Source organism: Portunus trituberculatus, chromosome 21 (genome assembly GCF_017591435.1).
Source record: "Portunus trituberculatus isolate SZX2019 chromosome 21, ASM1759143v1, whole genome shotgun sequence".
In the NCBI taxonomy this organism is placed as follows: domain Eukaryota; kingdom Metazoa; phylum Arthropoda; class Malacostraca; order Decapoda; family Portunidae; genus Portunus; species Portunus trituberculatus.
Window position 1 is genome coordinate 17,891,346 of NC_059275.1, and position 15,621 is coordinate 17,906,966.

Below are 15,621 nucleotides of genomic sequence, written 5' to 3' on the forward strand. Positions count from 1 at the left end.
TTCGAGGAAAAAATGTAATAGGTACGTAAGACATCATTTCGTTATCCTTGTTATAATTCTCGTTCAATATAATCATAATTCACATCTTAAATCAACATTGAGTTCTTCGGCGACTTAATTCTTTCACTGCTTCCTCTCCATCTTCCTTCACCCACCTCCTGCTTCCTTCCTTGTCTATCTTCGCTACTCCTCCAATAACACCAGCGTCGAGTAGGAATTAGCATGCATTATTCCTTTGGGGGGTCCACGAAATCTGAAGACGTCTAGGTTACTCTCTCTCTCTCTCTCTCTCTCTCTCTCTCTCTCTCTCTCTCTCTCTCTCTCTCTCCAGTGAAAAGTCATAGATGGAGGAGGTAAAAGTGTAGAGAAAGGTAAAAAAATTAATAAAAAAACTAGAAAGGAAAAATAAATAAAAGATAGGAAGATACGAGCGTAATTTTATTAAAGTTTGGTGCTTTTCGTATTGTTTGTGGCCTTAATCTCTCTCTCTCTCTCTCTCTCTCTCTCTCTCTCTCTCTCTCTCTCTCTCATCAAAATTACAGCGCATCTGTCGAATTCTGTCGATACTCTACAAGGGTGATGGTGGCGGTGGTGCTCTGGAGAAGGCAAGAAATCAATGTGGATAGGGAGGGAGACAGGGAGACGATCGAGAGACGGGCTGACTAATACTGGGTCGCCTAAGCCTTTTCTATTTTTGTCCCCTTCACGCACACTCACACGCACATAGACTGTAATATCTCAGCTTTGTTTGTCGTGTTCTTAACTTAGTGAGCAATGAAATATTAAGCAGTGATCGATGAGGTTCTGAGGAGGTGGATGGTTCCCTCAAGCATCCACTACTACTACTACTACTACTACTACTACTACTGTACTACTGTTCTTTTACTACTACTACTACTACTACAACAACTACTACTACTACTACTACTACTACTACTACTACTACTACTGCTGCTACTACTGCTACAACTACTATTCCTACTCCTACTTCCACTGCTACTGCTACTGCTACTACTACTACTACTACTACTACTACTACTACTACTACTACTGCTGTTACTGCTGTTCTTCTTTTTCTTCTTCTTCTTCTTCTTCTTCTTCTTCTTCTTCTTCTTCTTCTTCTTCTTCTTCTTCTTCTACTACTACTACTACTACTACTACTACTACTACTACTACTTCCCGTAAACTTCTTGTGTAGGCGTGAAAGAAACATGAGAGCTCATGGACGAAGCTAGACATATAAATAAATAAATAAACAGAACAAAATAATGTAGAAGAAGAAATTAAACATACATTCTGGTCGTCTATTATTAAACACTATTCTCCCATCACGACTTCATATTCTCCGAGGCAACAGAGATCGCTAATCGGGTTCACTTATTGTTTCCCCCGCTGATAATGCAGAATACTCGTCAATTTATTACTACAACCATGAAAACACCCTTGAATATCCTCCTTGAAAATCATTACAGCCTTTTGGAGTTGGTGGAGGCAATGTTAGGTTTTGATGAGCTAAATCAACAAGAAATACAGATCAGAAGAAAGTTTATAAGAACACTCTGGACTGAAAGAAGAAAAGGATATGTCAAGCAGAGAGTTCGCTACATTACAGCCTCTTGGAGTTAGTGGAGGCAATGTTAGGTTTTGATGAGCTAAATCGACAAGAAATACAGATCAGAAGAAAGTTTATAAGAACACTGGACTGAAAGAAGAAAAGGACATGTCAAGCATCTCCTGTGGCATCAGAAGGTTCGCTATATTACAGCCTGAATCACAGGGCCAGTTAATCCGCTCCGACCTCCCCTTCCTCCCCCTCCTCCTGACTATTTTCGAAAAGCTATGGTTGAAGTGACACGGATTTCTTAAGAGTGTTTCTGTAATTCTAGTGACATCTTTATAAGTTTTCTGCATCATCAACAGGACTTATACTCTGTAGAGCTTGGCTAATCGTCTCTATGGTCTTAGAAAATGATCGCGGTGAGAGAGAGGGAAGCATTTCTGAATATGGCGCTGACTCACAGGGTCAGTTTATCTACTCTGGCCTCCTCCTCCTCCTCCTCCTCTCCATCAGCTCCATTACCTCATGTATGGAATGTTTATGACTGTACTACTATGTATAATAAGTCTGTTTAAGTGTACGGACAGAAAAATAATGGCCAGAATCTTCAGTAAAGTTATTCAAATTCAAATTAAATTCCTCCAGAATCTTCACTATTTCAATCCCGCACATAAGTTTCTGAAGCTGTATGAAATCACCAAATAGTAAGAAGAATCAATATGAAAGCCTGTCATGGTAGTGAAGGGGTTAGGTTCCTATATAGTGGTCAGCGTACGAGTACCTCTTTGGTGGTGGAGATTTCTCGCTCAGACAGCCCCGCCACCTGGATCACTCCTGTCTTGGCGTCCTCCCGCAGGTCCAGAGTGCCGCTCGGCTGAAGCAAGTCTCGGATGTTCTCGTTGTAGATCTCGAGGTACGACATAGTGATCTGGGGAAGAGGAAGAGTAATAATTGAGACTTGGAGGTACACATACGTGGTGGTCTGGGGAAGAGGGAGAGTAATAATTGAGACTTGGAGGTACACATACGTGGTGGTCTGGGGAAGAGGGAGAGTAATACCTTAAGGTACATTTAGATCTGAGGAACAGGAAGAGAATGAGAACTCGAGGTAGTACATGGATCTCTCTCTCTCTCTCTCTCTCTCTCTCTCCAGTAAGAAGGGAAAATCACACGTGGTGGAGGTAAAAGTAGAGAAAGGTAAAAAAAATAAAAATCTAGGAAGAAAAAAGAAAAGAAAAAGAGAAAGAAAATGTCAACGTCATCTTATCATTTTCGTAATGTTTATGGTCTCTCTCTCTCTCTCTCTCTCTCTCTCTCTCTCTCTCTCTCTCTCTCTTACTCGCCTTCGTTGCCTACACAGACGAGTATTGCACACTTGTACACATACATACATACATACATACATACATATATACATGCATCGCTTTAGAAGACGGTAAAAAATACAAACAAACACTTGTAAGAGCCATGGTAACGTCAGGCAAGCCATACCTTCATCTTCTGACAAAATATAGTTAATAATTCATACTACTATATCCCCCCTCTCTCTCTCTCTCTCTCTTCATGTCCATAGTCTGACCGGATCCACTATTTTCTCCCTGCTGACCCCTTCTGAATGACGCATAGTGTGTGAGTTGCCTTGACCTCCTTACCACAACACCTGTGAGAACAAACACACACACACACACACACACACACACACACACACACACACACACACACACACACACACACACACACACACACACTGGACACTCTCAATCCACTGAATACTTTCTTATAATCTTTCTCTCATACACTCACTCTCTCACTCACTCACTCTCTCTCTCTCTCTCTCTCTCTCTCTCTCTCTCTCTCTCTCTCTCTCTCTGCGTATCGATGTGCATTAGTCTTGTGTTGAATCAGTGTTGGTCTCCCTTTCCTCGTACACTTCTGAGTTAGTGTTTCTGGGGACTCTATTCAGTTCCTGTCACGGGGTTGCCTCTCCAAGTTATGCCTCCCGTAACTCTCCCTCGTTGATAAGTCTCTCGCTCTCACAAGGGATATTCACGACGACTTCCTTGCTGCTTCTGTGTAATTATTCCCCCCCCCTTCCCCTCCTTGACGCTGCTGCCTCTTGCTTATTGGCTTATTTTCTTCCATCAAGTACGTCATCATTATGCAGTGTTTTCTCCTCCTCACTTGACTGTCTGTCTGTCTACATATCAGGGCACTTACTCGGCAGTAGAACCAGACAGGGTGGCACTGACAACGCAAACAAATACACACACACACACACACACACACACACACACACACACACACACACACACACACACAGCGAGATAGTTTCCTACATTTTACTACAAGCTACTCGTTTTTCTTTCTGTTTTTCCCTGAAGAAAGTCATCGCCTGAATATATTTTCCCCATTCGTTAATTCATTATTTTCAATTCAATTTCCTTCCCTCATAACTCCAGCACGTTATTGGCATTTTACGTATAAGATTCTCTCCTCGTTGCCTGACTCTTTGCCACACATTTCCCTCATTTCTCATGCCTCCAATGTCATCTTTCTCTCCAGACTTACCACCTTCCCGTTAATGAAGACCTTGCATTTTCATTCTACCAAGTTCATATCCTCACTAAGTTATTCCCTTTTTATTAAGCCACTGGGCACTCTCAGCACACTAAATACTTTCTCTGTTACAATCTTTCTCTCTTTGTCTTCTTCCCATTAACATCTAACAAAAGCTCTTCATGCAACCTTCCCTTCACTAGTTCAATCCCTTCCTGTTAAGCCAGTGGACACTCTCAATCCACTAACTTCTTTCTCTCTTACAATTTTTCTGTCTTTATCACCTTCTCGTTAACACCCTAGTTTCTCATTCTAACAAAAGCTCTTCATGCAACCTTCCCTTCACTAGTTCATTCTCTTCTTGTTACGCCACTGGGCACTCTCAGTACACTAAATACTTTCTCTTACAATCTTTCTGTCTTTCTCACCTTCCCGTTAACTCCTTGCCCTCTCATTCTAACAAAAGCTCTTCATGCAACCTTTTCTTCACTAGTTCATTCTCTTCTTGTTACGCCACTGGACACTCTCAGCACACTAACTACTTCCTTTCATGCAATCTTTCTCTTATTAGTTGTACCAGGTTCCATTAACATCTTGCGCTCTCATTCTAACCAAATCATATCTCTTCATGCAACCTTTTCTTCTCTCGTTCTAAAATTCATATTCAGGAACACTTGCTCTCTCATCGACTATTTTCCAAGGCTACAGAGATGATTAGCGGAATTTTCAAGAGTGTTTCTCCAGTTAATAATGCAGAAATCTTGCCATTCTACCTGTAGAAACATAAAAAACACCTTAAAAACTTGTGTCAATTCAAATAAAGCCTTTAGAAATATTGAAGGTGAAGCGCAGAAGTGTTTAGAGAATACGAGCCTAAGTGTTTTCTTTTGGCTTTGTTAGTTACCCCCTTCCCATTAACACCTTGTGCTCTAGTTCTAACAAAAGCGTGTCTCTTCATACAACCTTCCCTTCGCTCCCGTTCTAAGTAATTCTCATGGTGCAGTCTTGGCTTCGTTAGTTACCACCTTCCCGTTAAGACCTTCGTGCGCTCCAGTAATGAAGCCACACCTGTCTTGACCTTCAGCCAGCCTTCACCTGCTATTTTTTACATGCAGTCGTAAAGAAAAACGGTGAGTGATAAGAAAAATGTGGCTTTATGTATGTCTTTCAGCGACGCGACCCTGTAGTAGTAGTAGTAGTAGTAGTAGTAGTAGTAGTAGTAGTAGTAGTAGTAGTAGTAGTAGTAGTAGTAGTAGTAGTAGTAGTAGTAGTAGTAGTAGTAGTAGTAGTAGTAGTAGTAGTAGTAGTAGGAGTGGTAGTAGTAGTAGGAGTGGTAGTAGTAGTAGTAGTAGTAGTAGTAGTAGTAGTAGTAGTAGTAGTAGTAGTAGTAGTAGTAGAAATAGTAGTAGTAATTGTAGTAGAGGTAATTTTGATTCCTATATCTCTTTCTAAACCTCACTTATCATTCTCCTGTTGCATTCACTTCATTTCACTATTACAATAACTATTTTCTCCTTATCCTGCTGTGCTATACCTGTAACACATTATCTACAGATTCCACACCATTATCTGAAGCACCCTTATCATTCTTTAATAGTCACGTCGCTCTTCCCTCCCACACATCTCGTTGCTCTTTACATCCATCTATTTTTTCCTAATTTTTCATTTTTCCCTAATTATCTCACCCGCGTCACTTTCTCTTTGGTTATATTCGCATTCCACCCTCACCGTCAGCATCTCGGCCTCACCTTGGTCTTGGTGGTTCTGGAGGGGTCGTTGAGGCACTGAAAGAGGTCGTTAAGGGCCTGCACCATGATGCCAGGCTGTTCCGGCGTGCCCACCATCGTGTAGGTCTTGCCAGCGCCTGTAGGGCCGTAGGCAAACACCGCTGCCGTGAACCCGTCCAGTACATCCTTGACTAGCGACTGTGTGGTGTCCTCGTAGACTTTTATCTGCAGGTGTGGTGGTGAGAAAAGAGATATTAGGTTTGTGTGTTGTTTCTGCTTAGTTAATGTTAGGCAGTGTTATGTTTTAGAAGTGTTAATCCCTTCAGTATATCAGGACACATTTCCATATTCATTCTGGTTACTATTTGGTGATTTTATACAGCTTCAGAAACTATTGAAATAGTGAGGATTCTGGCCATTAATTTTCTGACCTCTATAAACCCTTCCTAATGTAAATAAAACGTCTAATCACACCAAGAATTCATGATAAAAGTGCTTCCAGTACTGAAGGGGTTAATAGTGTAGTGGTAGTGGTAGTGGTGGTGGTGGTGGTGGTGGTAGTGTCCGTGTTGGTAATAATGTTTGTCCGATCCAACAGACGTGCGAATGTTTTGTTTATCTTTTGGTCTTTTGTCAACCTTACCATTTATTTAACGAAATGACACAGGTCACGCGCCATACACACACACACACACACACACACACACACACACACACACACACACACACACACACACACACACCTGAGTAGAGTCCTCCCCGTGCAGGCAATCAAACACAAACTCCTTGTCTTCGTTCCTCTTCTTTCGCAGGTGGTCATTCTTGTCAGTGGCCTGCTGTACCAGAATCAGCATCTGGAAGCACCACAGTGGAAAGGACGGTAAGAATGCGTAGATTGGATTATCATTATTATTATTATTATCATTATTATTATTATTATTATTATTAGTAGTAGTAGTAGTAGTAGTAGTAGTAGTAGTAGTTTGGTAGTAGTAGTAGTAGTAGTAGTGGTAGTAGTAGTAGTAGTAGTAGTAGTAGTAGTAGTAGTAGTAGTAGTAGTAGTAGTAGTAGTAGTAGTAGTGGTAGTTGGTAGTAGTGGTAGTGGTAGTAGTAGTAGTAGTAGTGGTAGTAGTAGTAGTAGTAGTAGTAGTAGTAGTAGTAGTAGTAGTAGTAGTAGTTAGTAGTAGTAGTAGTAGTAGTAGTAGTAGTAGTAGTAGTAGTAGTAGTAGTAGTAGTATAGTGTGTTTACTCTAAAGTGGCTCCTGGGTCTGGGTTTGAAAGGTGTCCCAGAGAATGCGTGGCTGTCAGACTTTAAGGCAAACTATGAGCTATCTTTCTAATAAGTGTGTTGATCAACAGAAAACAAGTATTATTCACATCAAATCAATTACGTTATCAATAAGCTACAATATGTTTGAAATCCAGGAGCCATTTTACAGTAGACAAATTATAGTAGTAGCAATAGTAGTAGTAGTAGTAGTAGTAGTAGTAGTAGTAGTAATGATGGTGATAGAAGTGTATAAGAAGTACAGTGGGATATTTGACTTAAAACCAATGCAGTGGAAGACCAGAAGAATGTTAATTTGTAAAACATCATTATATTATCTATTTTGCTTACGATGAGCTTGGGGAAGTGCAGAGTTTAGAGTCTTTGTGTGACGTAGCTGGTACACTTGCTAATGGTGCACACTTAGCTACATACACGCTTTCTCCTGTCAAGAGCGTTGTTTGCACGCGTTGTACTGCAATTTGAAGGCCAAGCGTGTTTTTATAATCCTTTGTGTGAGAATTAAGTCTAACCATCCAAGCCTTTTTTATTTTTATTTTTCTTATTTCAATGGCGATTTTGAAAGGGATTACACTAATTGAGCTAAGTATACAGAGGTGATAGTAGTAGTAGTAGTAGTAGTAGTAGTAGTAGTAGTAGTGGTAGTAGTAGTAGTAGTAGTAGTAGTAGTAGTAGTAGTAGTAGTAGTAGTTGTTGTTGTTGTTGTTGTTGTTGTTGTTGTTGTTGTTGTTGTTGTTGTTGTTGTTGTTGTTGTTGTTGTTGTTGTTGTTGTAGTAGTAGTAGTAGTAGTAGTAGTAGTAGTAGTAGTAGTAGTAGTAGTAGTAGTAATAGTAGCAGTAGCAGGAACAGTAATTAGAATGATGAGCAGGAACACACCCACCCACACACACACACACACACACTACACAAACCGGCCACAAGCATTCTCTCCACAGATCCATACATACATAGATACCTCGTACGTGCTCCTATAAATAAGAGGGTTGCCATGATGAGTGTGTGTTTGTGTCTGTGTGTGTGTGTGTGTGTGTGTGTGTGTGTGTGTGTGTGTGTGTGTGTGTGTGTGTGTGTGTGTGTGTGTGTGTGTGTGTGTGTGTGTGTGTGTGTGTGTGTGTGTGTGTGTGTGTGTGTGTGTGTGTGTGTGTGTGTGTGTGTGTGTGTGTAGAAGACTCAACCTTAAGGAGGGACTATATTGAGAATCATCGGCTTCTTAATTATGAACATAGGAAAGGTTGTACAAGACGAAAGAGAAGGAGGAGGAGGAACAGGAGGAGGAAGAGGAGGAGCAAGAGGACAAACATGAGCAGGAGGAGGAGGAGGAGGAGAAAAAAAAGAAGAGAAAAAAGACAACGACGACGAAGAAAGAAAAACAAGAGGAAGAAGACGAAAGAGAAACAGCGACAGAATAAGAAACATATGACGAACACCATCAATAATACAAGAACAAGAAGCAGTGGGAGAACAAGACATAGAAGAACCAGAACGTGTAATAACAAGGGAAGGGAGGAAGGAATACACAGTTAAGCAGTAGATAGCAAAGTATCCGTCAAGCCTTCTATAAATAGGCAAAACTGTGAGGGGCATGAATAACTTACTAGGTGACGCTCCCTTAGCAATTAAGCCACTCTGACTCGTATCCTCAAACAATTCTGTGCGTCACATTCACTATTTCAAGTTTTCATCTAAATTTATACGAGTTTTTTTTTTTTAAGGTGTTTTTACGGGTCTAGAGGCAGAGTGACAAGATTTCTACATTATTAACTGGAGAAACAATCTTGAAAACCCCACTAATCATCTCTGTGGCCTTGGAAAATACTCGTGGTGAGAGATCAAAGCGTTTCTCAATATGCGCCTCTGACTCGAGACTATTCGGGCACACTGCGTCACATGGTTCGTACTCAGAAACCTTTTGCTCTCACTGTTACTATTTTGCAAGGCCACAGAGATAACAAGCCGGGTTTTCAAGAGTGTTTCCCCAGTTATTAATGTGGATATCTTGTCACTCTGCCTCTAGAAGTGTAAAAACACCATACGGAACTCGTCTAAATTTAAATAAAGCCTTTTTTTAAATGGTGGAGGTGAAGCACAGAAGTTTTTGAGAATACAAGCTATTACTACACTCAGAAAGGCTTGACTTACATGTTCCCGGAGTTCTTGAGAGTGCTTATACCGTTGTAGTGACAGATTAACACTATTTCTACATCACTAACAGAAGAAACACTCTAGGGGACTCGGCTAGTCATATCTGTGGCCTTGGAAAACAGTCGTGGTGAAAGAGCAAAGCGTTTCAGAATAGTGTTTCAAGGAGTGGCGGGAACTCTTCTACAGGCGTGCTCAGCTATGAAATACAATCGTTCCCTTGCTCACTCCAAGATGTTTTGTAAAGGTCAAGTAATAGCGTGTCTCTCTCTCTCTCTCTCTCTCTCTCTCTCTCTCTCTCTCTCTCTCTCTCTCTCTCTCTTAGTAAAATCTTTCCAGACATTTTCTTTTTCTTTTTCGTCTTATACTGAGAATTTCGTTGAGTATTGTGTATTTGACATTTATCAGCAGAACGAGTCTCTCTCTCTCTCTCTCTCTCTCTCTACTGTCCCCCCTCCGTTCCTTCTTCTCTCCCGACTTTCTTTCTCTCTTTCTTTCTTTCTTTCTTTCTTTCTTTCTCTCTCTCTCTCTCTCTCTCTCTCTCTCTCTCTCTCTCTCTCTCTCTCTCTCTCTGGCATTAATTCTGATGTTACACGCTTACGTCCATCAGTGACCCACCAGACACAAGAGGAAATCACAATTATTAAGAAATCTTTGTATAAAAAATGTTTTCCTGTGATTACAAACACTTCTATGCTATTAAACCATTACCTACTCTTTTTCCTGTTCTTTTTTTTTTGTGTGTGTGTGTGTGTGTGTGTGTGTGTGTGTGTGTGTGTGTGTGTGTGTGTGATTCATTTATCGATTTAACATGTAAGTACGTGATAGTGTTCCTCTTATCACACACACACACACACACACACACACACACACACGGCCCGGTAGCTCAGTGGTTAGAGCGCTGGCTTCACAAGCCAGAGGACCGGGGTTCGATTCCCCGGCCGTGTGGAGATATTTGGATGTGTCTCCTTCACGTGTAGCCCCTGTTCACCTAGCAGTGAGTAGGTACGGGATGTAAATCGAGGAGTTGTGACCTTGTTGTCCCGGTGTGTGGTGTGTGCCTGGTCTCAGGCCTATCCGAAGATCGGAAACAATGAGCTCTGAGCTCGTTCCGTAGGGTAACGTCTAGCTGTCTCGTCAGAGACTGCAGCAGATCAAACAATGAATTACACACACACACACACACACACTTGGCGGGACACGAGGAATGGGAGGAGGTGGAGGTGGAGGTGGAGGAGGAGGAAGGAACATTTCTCTTCTTTTACACTTTATGCTTTATCTCTCTCTCTCTCTCTCTCTCTCTCTCTCTCTCTCTCTCTCTCTCTCTCTCTCTCTCTCTCTCGCTCTGTCAGTTGAAGGGCGGCGACTCTTTGTAGGCAAGATAGCTACAAAATTCTTACTGATTTGTTGATAAATATAGACAATATTGATAACTGATAAAATGCCTAACCTAACCTAACCCAACCTAACCCAACTCAACCCAACACAACCTAACCTAACCTAACCCAACTCAACCCAACACAACCTAACCTAACCTAAACTAACCTTTCTATCCTAACCTACTGTTACGATTTCTACTACTACTACTACTACTAATACTACTTCTTCTCCTTCTACTTCTACTACTACTGCTACTTATGTCCCTATCCCATATCGTCACAAAACACACACACACACACACACACACACACACACCCGGTAGCTCAGTGGTTAGAGCGCTGGCTTCACAAGCCAGAGGACCGGGGTTCGATACTCCGGCCGGGTGGAGATATTTGGGTGTGTCTCCTTTCACGTGTAGCCCCTGTTCACCTAGCAGTGAGTAGGTACGGGATGTAAATCGAGGAGTTGTGACCTTGTTGTTGTTGGCAGATATAAAGGAGAAAATAAGAAAGTAAAAAAAACGAAAAGAGGAAAACACGAGAGACGAGGAACAAATGAACACCACCGCCACATACAGCCAACATAATGCATAAACAAGCAAGATAATAGCACACCCATACAATCCAGAGCTAGTTATAGTCACACAAGACCTCTAATTACCACACGAATGCCTTCAAATCAATACCACTACACCTGTACACATATATCATCCTGAAGTGTATCCTCAAGGGACGCATCTGCCCACGACCTCAATAAACACGGAGGAGGAGAAGGTGGGAAGGAAAGGAGGGGAGAGAAGATTAGAAGATGGGATTCGTGACATATAGGAGGTTATAGAGGTAGCAAAAGACAAGGGATGGATTTGAGAAGATGAGGAGGACGTGGGCTGGGTAAAAAAAGAAGATAGTGATTTGAGGAAAAGAACAGGAGGAGGAGGAGAGGATATGGGTTATGGAAAGAGGAGGAATAAGAAGAGAAGGAAACGAGAACAGGTATGAAAAAATGACTAAAGAAGAGAAAGAAAGGAAGAGAGGATAAAGATGAGGAAAGATTCAACGAAGAAGAGATAAGGAAGAGGAAGGAGGGATAGAATCGAAGATAAGACATGGTTTGAGGAAGAGAGAAGAGACGAGAAGAGGAATTAAAGTAGAGAACATGCGGGAGGGGAAGAGACAAAAGGGGATAAAATACGATCAAAGACATGGATTGAGTAAACAGAGGGGAGACAGAGGAAGAAGAAGACGAGGAACAAAAGAAGAAGAGGGAAAGGAAAGTAGATCAGAGGAAGGAGGAGGAGGAGAAGGAGGAGGAGGAGGAAGAGGAGGAGGAGGAGGAGGAGGAGGAGGAGGAGGAGGAAGAGGAAGAGGAGGAGGAGGAGGAGGAGGAGGAGGAAGAGGAAGAGGAGGAGGAGGAAGAAGAAGAAGGAGAAGAAGAAGAAGAAGAAGGAAAGGAGAGTATAGATCAAAGGAAGAAGAAGAAGAAGAAGAAGGAAAGGGGAGTAGATCTAAGGAAGAAGAAGAAGGAGGAGGAAAGGAGACGAACAGAAGAAGAAAAAGAAGAATAAAAAGAAAAAGCAGCAGCAGAAGAAGAAGAGGAAGAAGAGGAAGAAGAAGGAAAAGAGAGGAGATCAGAGGAAGAAGAAGAAGAAGAAGGAGGAGGAGGAGGAGGAGGAGGAGGAAAGGAGACTGGAACAGAAGAAGAAGGAAAGGAGAGTACATCAAAGAAGAAGAAGAAGAAGAAGAAGAAGAAAAGCAGAAAAAGGAGAGAAGTAGATTTTCATTAAGTATTCTTATCATCATCATCATCATCACGGGCAATCCTTCACTGTGAGCTCAATGATACGATACTTTCCTAACCCACGAGGCTCCACCACCAGCACGCCCAATTGTAAGACCTGCTGAGGGAGGCCTGTTTGTCTCGCCTCCATGATATATTGAAGAAGGGAAGGTCGGCAAGCCATCGACCGCCCCGCACACACACACACACACACACACACACACACACACACACACACACACATCAAGGCAAGATTGTCTAGGCGACGTGAAGGGACGTGACACCAAACACAGAGAGAGAGAGAGAGAGAGAGAGAGAGAGAGAGAGAGAGAGAGAGAGAGAGAGAGAGAGAGAGGGGAGAGATACTGTTTACCACTATAGTACCTAAGCAACTTCACACCACCACCACCACCACCACCACTATTACCACCACCACTACTACCACCATCACCATCGTTTCTTTTCGTCTTCCTGATGAGAAAATATTTATGCCAGTCACGAACTGTAATATTAGTGTCAGTGAGAGATGAGTGATGCGTAGTAGTAGTAGTAGTAGTAGTAGTAGTAGTAGTAGTAGTAGTAGTAGTAGTAGTAGTAGTAGTAGTAGTAGTAGTAGTAGTAGTAGCAGCAGTAGTGGCTCGCGTGTTGCAATTTAACAATACCCACTTCTTGTTGGCAAATTTGTATCAAGTTAGGGAGGAATAATCTAATCTCGATCCAGACTGTTATACTCCCCCCCCCTCTCTCTCTCTCTCTCTCTCTTTCTCTCTCTCGGTAGCTTTCTAAATCAAGAGCAGCGTGAAATCGGTCATTCGCGGAAGAAGATGCGGGCGGCGTATCACACAACGGCGTCTTTCATTACACGTCGCTCCGGTAAAGGTTGTGTTGAATAAGTGATGTGGAGGAGGAGGAGCTTCAACTCAGAGAAGGAAGGAAGAGGAAAAGAGAGGGAGGCACGGGAGGGAGGAAGGAAGGAGGAAGGATAGGGAAGGAAGGAAGGAAGGAAGAGGGAGAGAGAGGGAGGAAGGAAGGAAGAGGAAAAGAGAGGGAGGCACGGGAGGGAGGAAGGAAGGAGGAAGGATAGGGAAGTAAGGAAGGAAGGAAGGAAGAGGGAGTAAGGAAGGAGGAGGGACGGGGAAGGAAGGAATTAAAGAAGGAAGGATGAGAGATGGAGGGAAGGAGGAAAAGAAAAAAGGAAGGAATGGGAGAGGGCAAGAAGGGAATGATTAAAGGTGTGAGGAACGGTGGAAGGAAGGAAGGAAGGAAGAGAGACGAAAGGGAGGATTGAAGGAAAAGAGGAGGGAGAGAGGAAGGAAGGAAGGAAGGAAGGCGGGGGGAGAGGGAGAGGAAGAAGGAAGTATGAAGGGGAAAAACGAAAGAAAGAAAGCAAAAAAGGAGACGAAAAGGAACGAAGGAACTAAAAGAAAGAAAGAGAGACAGAAAGGAAGAGGAAATGTAGAAGTAAGGAGGGAAGGAAGCGAGGAAGCAAGGAGGGCAAGTGTCATAATGTGTGTACTGAAGCGAATGAAAGCAGGAAAGATGAAGAGACGAAATATTTAATGTGACACTTTGAGATCTTGTGTAAACGTGTCAATACGTGAGATTCGTGGAGTGTTTGTTCAGCGTGATTGACGAAGTGGTGGTGGAGGTGGTGGTGGTGGTGGGGGATTATTTCTTCAGTCGGTATGGACAGCTTACATTAATAATTAAATCAGAGGCAGTCAGTGTGTGAAGAATCAATGAAATCATACCAGGTTGGAACGTAAACACACACACACACACACACACACACACACACACACACACACACACACACACACACACACTGGTTTGAGTTCCGGGAAGCGGCGAGGCAAATGGGCAAGCCTCTTAATGTGTAACCCTGTTCACCTAGCAGTAAATAGGTACGGAAAGTAACTCGAGGGATTGTGGGATTGTGGCCTCGCTTTCCTGGTGTGTGGAGTGTGTTGTGGTCTCAGTCCTACGAGCTCTGAGCTCGCTCCGTAATGGAGAAGACTGGCTGAGTGGCCAGCAGACGACCGAGGTGAATTACACACACACACACACACACACACACACACACACACACACACACACACACACCTCTCACCTTGTCGTCCAGCACTTTCAGGATGCGATAACACCCTCGTTGGCGCTCCTCGTTGGTCAGGGGCCGCACCCTTACCGCCACCTGCAGGAAGGAAAGGCGAGACATGAGCAGGCATGACTATATAGACATTAGGAGGAAGATTTAAAGGTCCATGTGGTTTTAACCCCTTCAGTACCATGACACAATTTCCCATTCATTCTGGTTACTATTTGGTGATTTTATACAGCTTCAGACACTTACTTGGGGATTTAACTAGTGAAGACTGTCCATTAATCTTCTGACCTCCATAGACCCCTCTTAATGTAAATAAAATCGTCTAGTTACACTCAAAACTCAAGGTAAAAATGTGTCCCAGTATTGAAGGAGTTAAAGGCTTGTATTCTCAAACACTTCTTTGCTTCACCTCCACTGTTTCAAAAAAAATTATCTAAATTCACATGAATGGTGTTTTTTTATGGTTATAGAGGCAGAGTGACAAGATTTTGACATTATTAACTGGAGAAACACTCTTGAAAACACTGCTAATCATGTCTGTGGCCTTGGAAAATACTCGTGGTGAGATGGCACTACTTTTCAAAGGCTCCAGTTGAAGATACTCGTGTTTTTAGGGATATCTTTATGATTCAGGTGATGGACTGACAAGATTTAAGTTTATTATAAGGAGAAACTGTCTTGAAAACCCGGCTAGTCGTCTCTGTGGCCTTGTTAAATTGTTGTGGTGAGAGAGCAAGGCGTCTCTGAATACGGGCGTAAGATGGGGCTTGGATGTGTTGGGTAGTGGTGGTGGTGGTGAAGAGGAGGAGGAGGAGGAGGAGGAGGAGGAGGAGGAGGAGGAGGAGGAGGAGGAGGAGGAGGAGGAGGAGGAGGAGGAGGAGGAGGAGGAGGAGAAGGAGGAGGAGGAGAAGGAGGAGGGATAATTGGGCAAGAGAGGAGGAGGAGGAGTAGTAAGGAAAGGAGAAGGATGCGATTCTAAGGAGAGGGGATTGCAAGATTGACATTGGTAGTAACTAAAATCCATGCGATTCTAACAGAGGGGGATTGAATTATTGGGTTAGAAGGAGTAGTGGTGGTGGTGGTGGTGGTGGTG

The 15,621-nt window shown here is 42.8% G+C and overlaps 1 protein-coding gene and 1 long non-coding RNA gene across 6 annotated transcripts in view; one reads left to right on the top strand and one right to left on the bottom strand.

Moving 5' to 3' along the window:
• Positions 1 to 15,621, top strand: part of LOC123507086 — a 50,573-nt gene that overhangs the window by 27,132 nt on the left and 7,820 nt on the right. Inside the window, exon 2 of the long non-coding RNA XR_006675581.1 lies at positions 6,654 to 6,721. This is a non-coding gene — a long non-coding RNA (uncharacterized LOC123507086). The remainder of the gene's footprint in view (positions 1 to 6,653; positions 6,722 to 15,621) is intronic.
• The window catches only part of LOC123507084 (kinesin-like protein KIF19), a 49,034-nt gene that overhangs the window by 23,144 nt on the left and 10,269 nt on the right, over positions 1 to 15,621 (bottom strand). For all 5 annotated transcript variants that reach the window (XM_045259640.1, XM_045259637.1, XM_045259638.1 and 2 more), the window contains exons 2-5: positions 14,535 to 14,615; positions 6,585 to 6,695; positions 5,863 to 6,066; positions 2,340 to 2,486 (exon numbers count right to left, since the gene is read on the bottom strand). In XM_045259640.1, the coding sequence (XP_045115575.1) occupies positions 2,340 to 2,486; positions 5,863 to 6,066; positions 6,585 to 6,695; positions 14,535 to 14,615 (543 nt within the window). The remainder of the gene's footprint in view (positions 1 to 2,339; positions 2,487 to 5,862; positions 6,067 to 6,584; positions 6,696 to 14,534; positions 14,616 to 15,621) is intronic.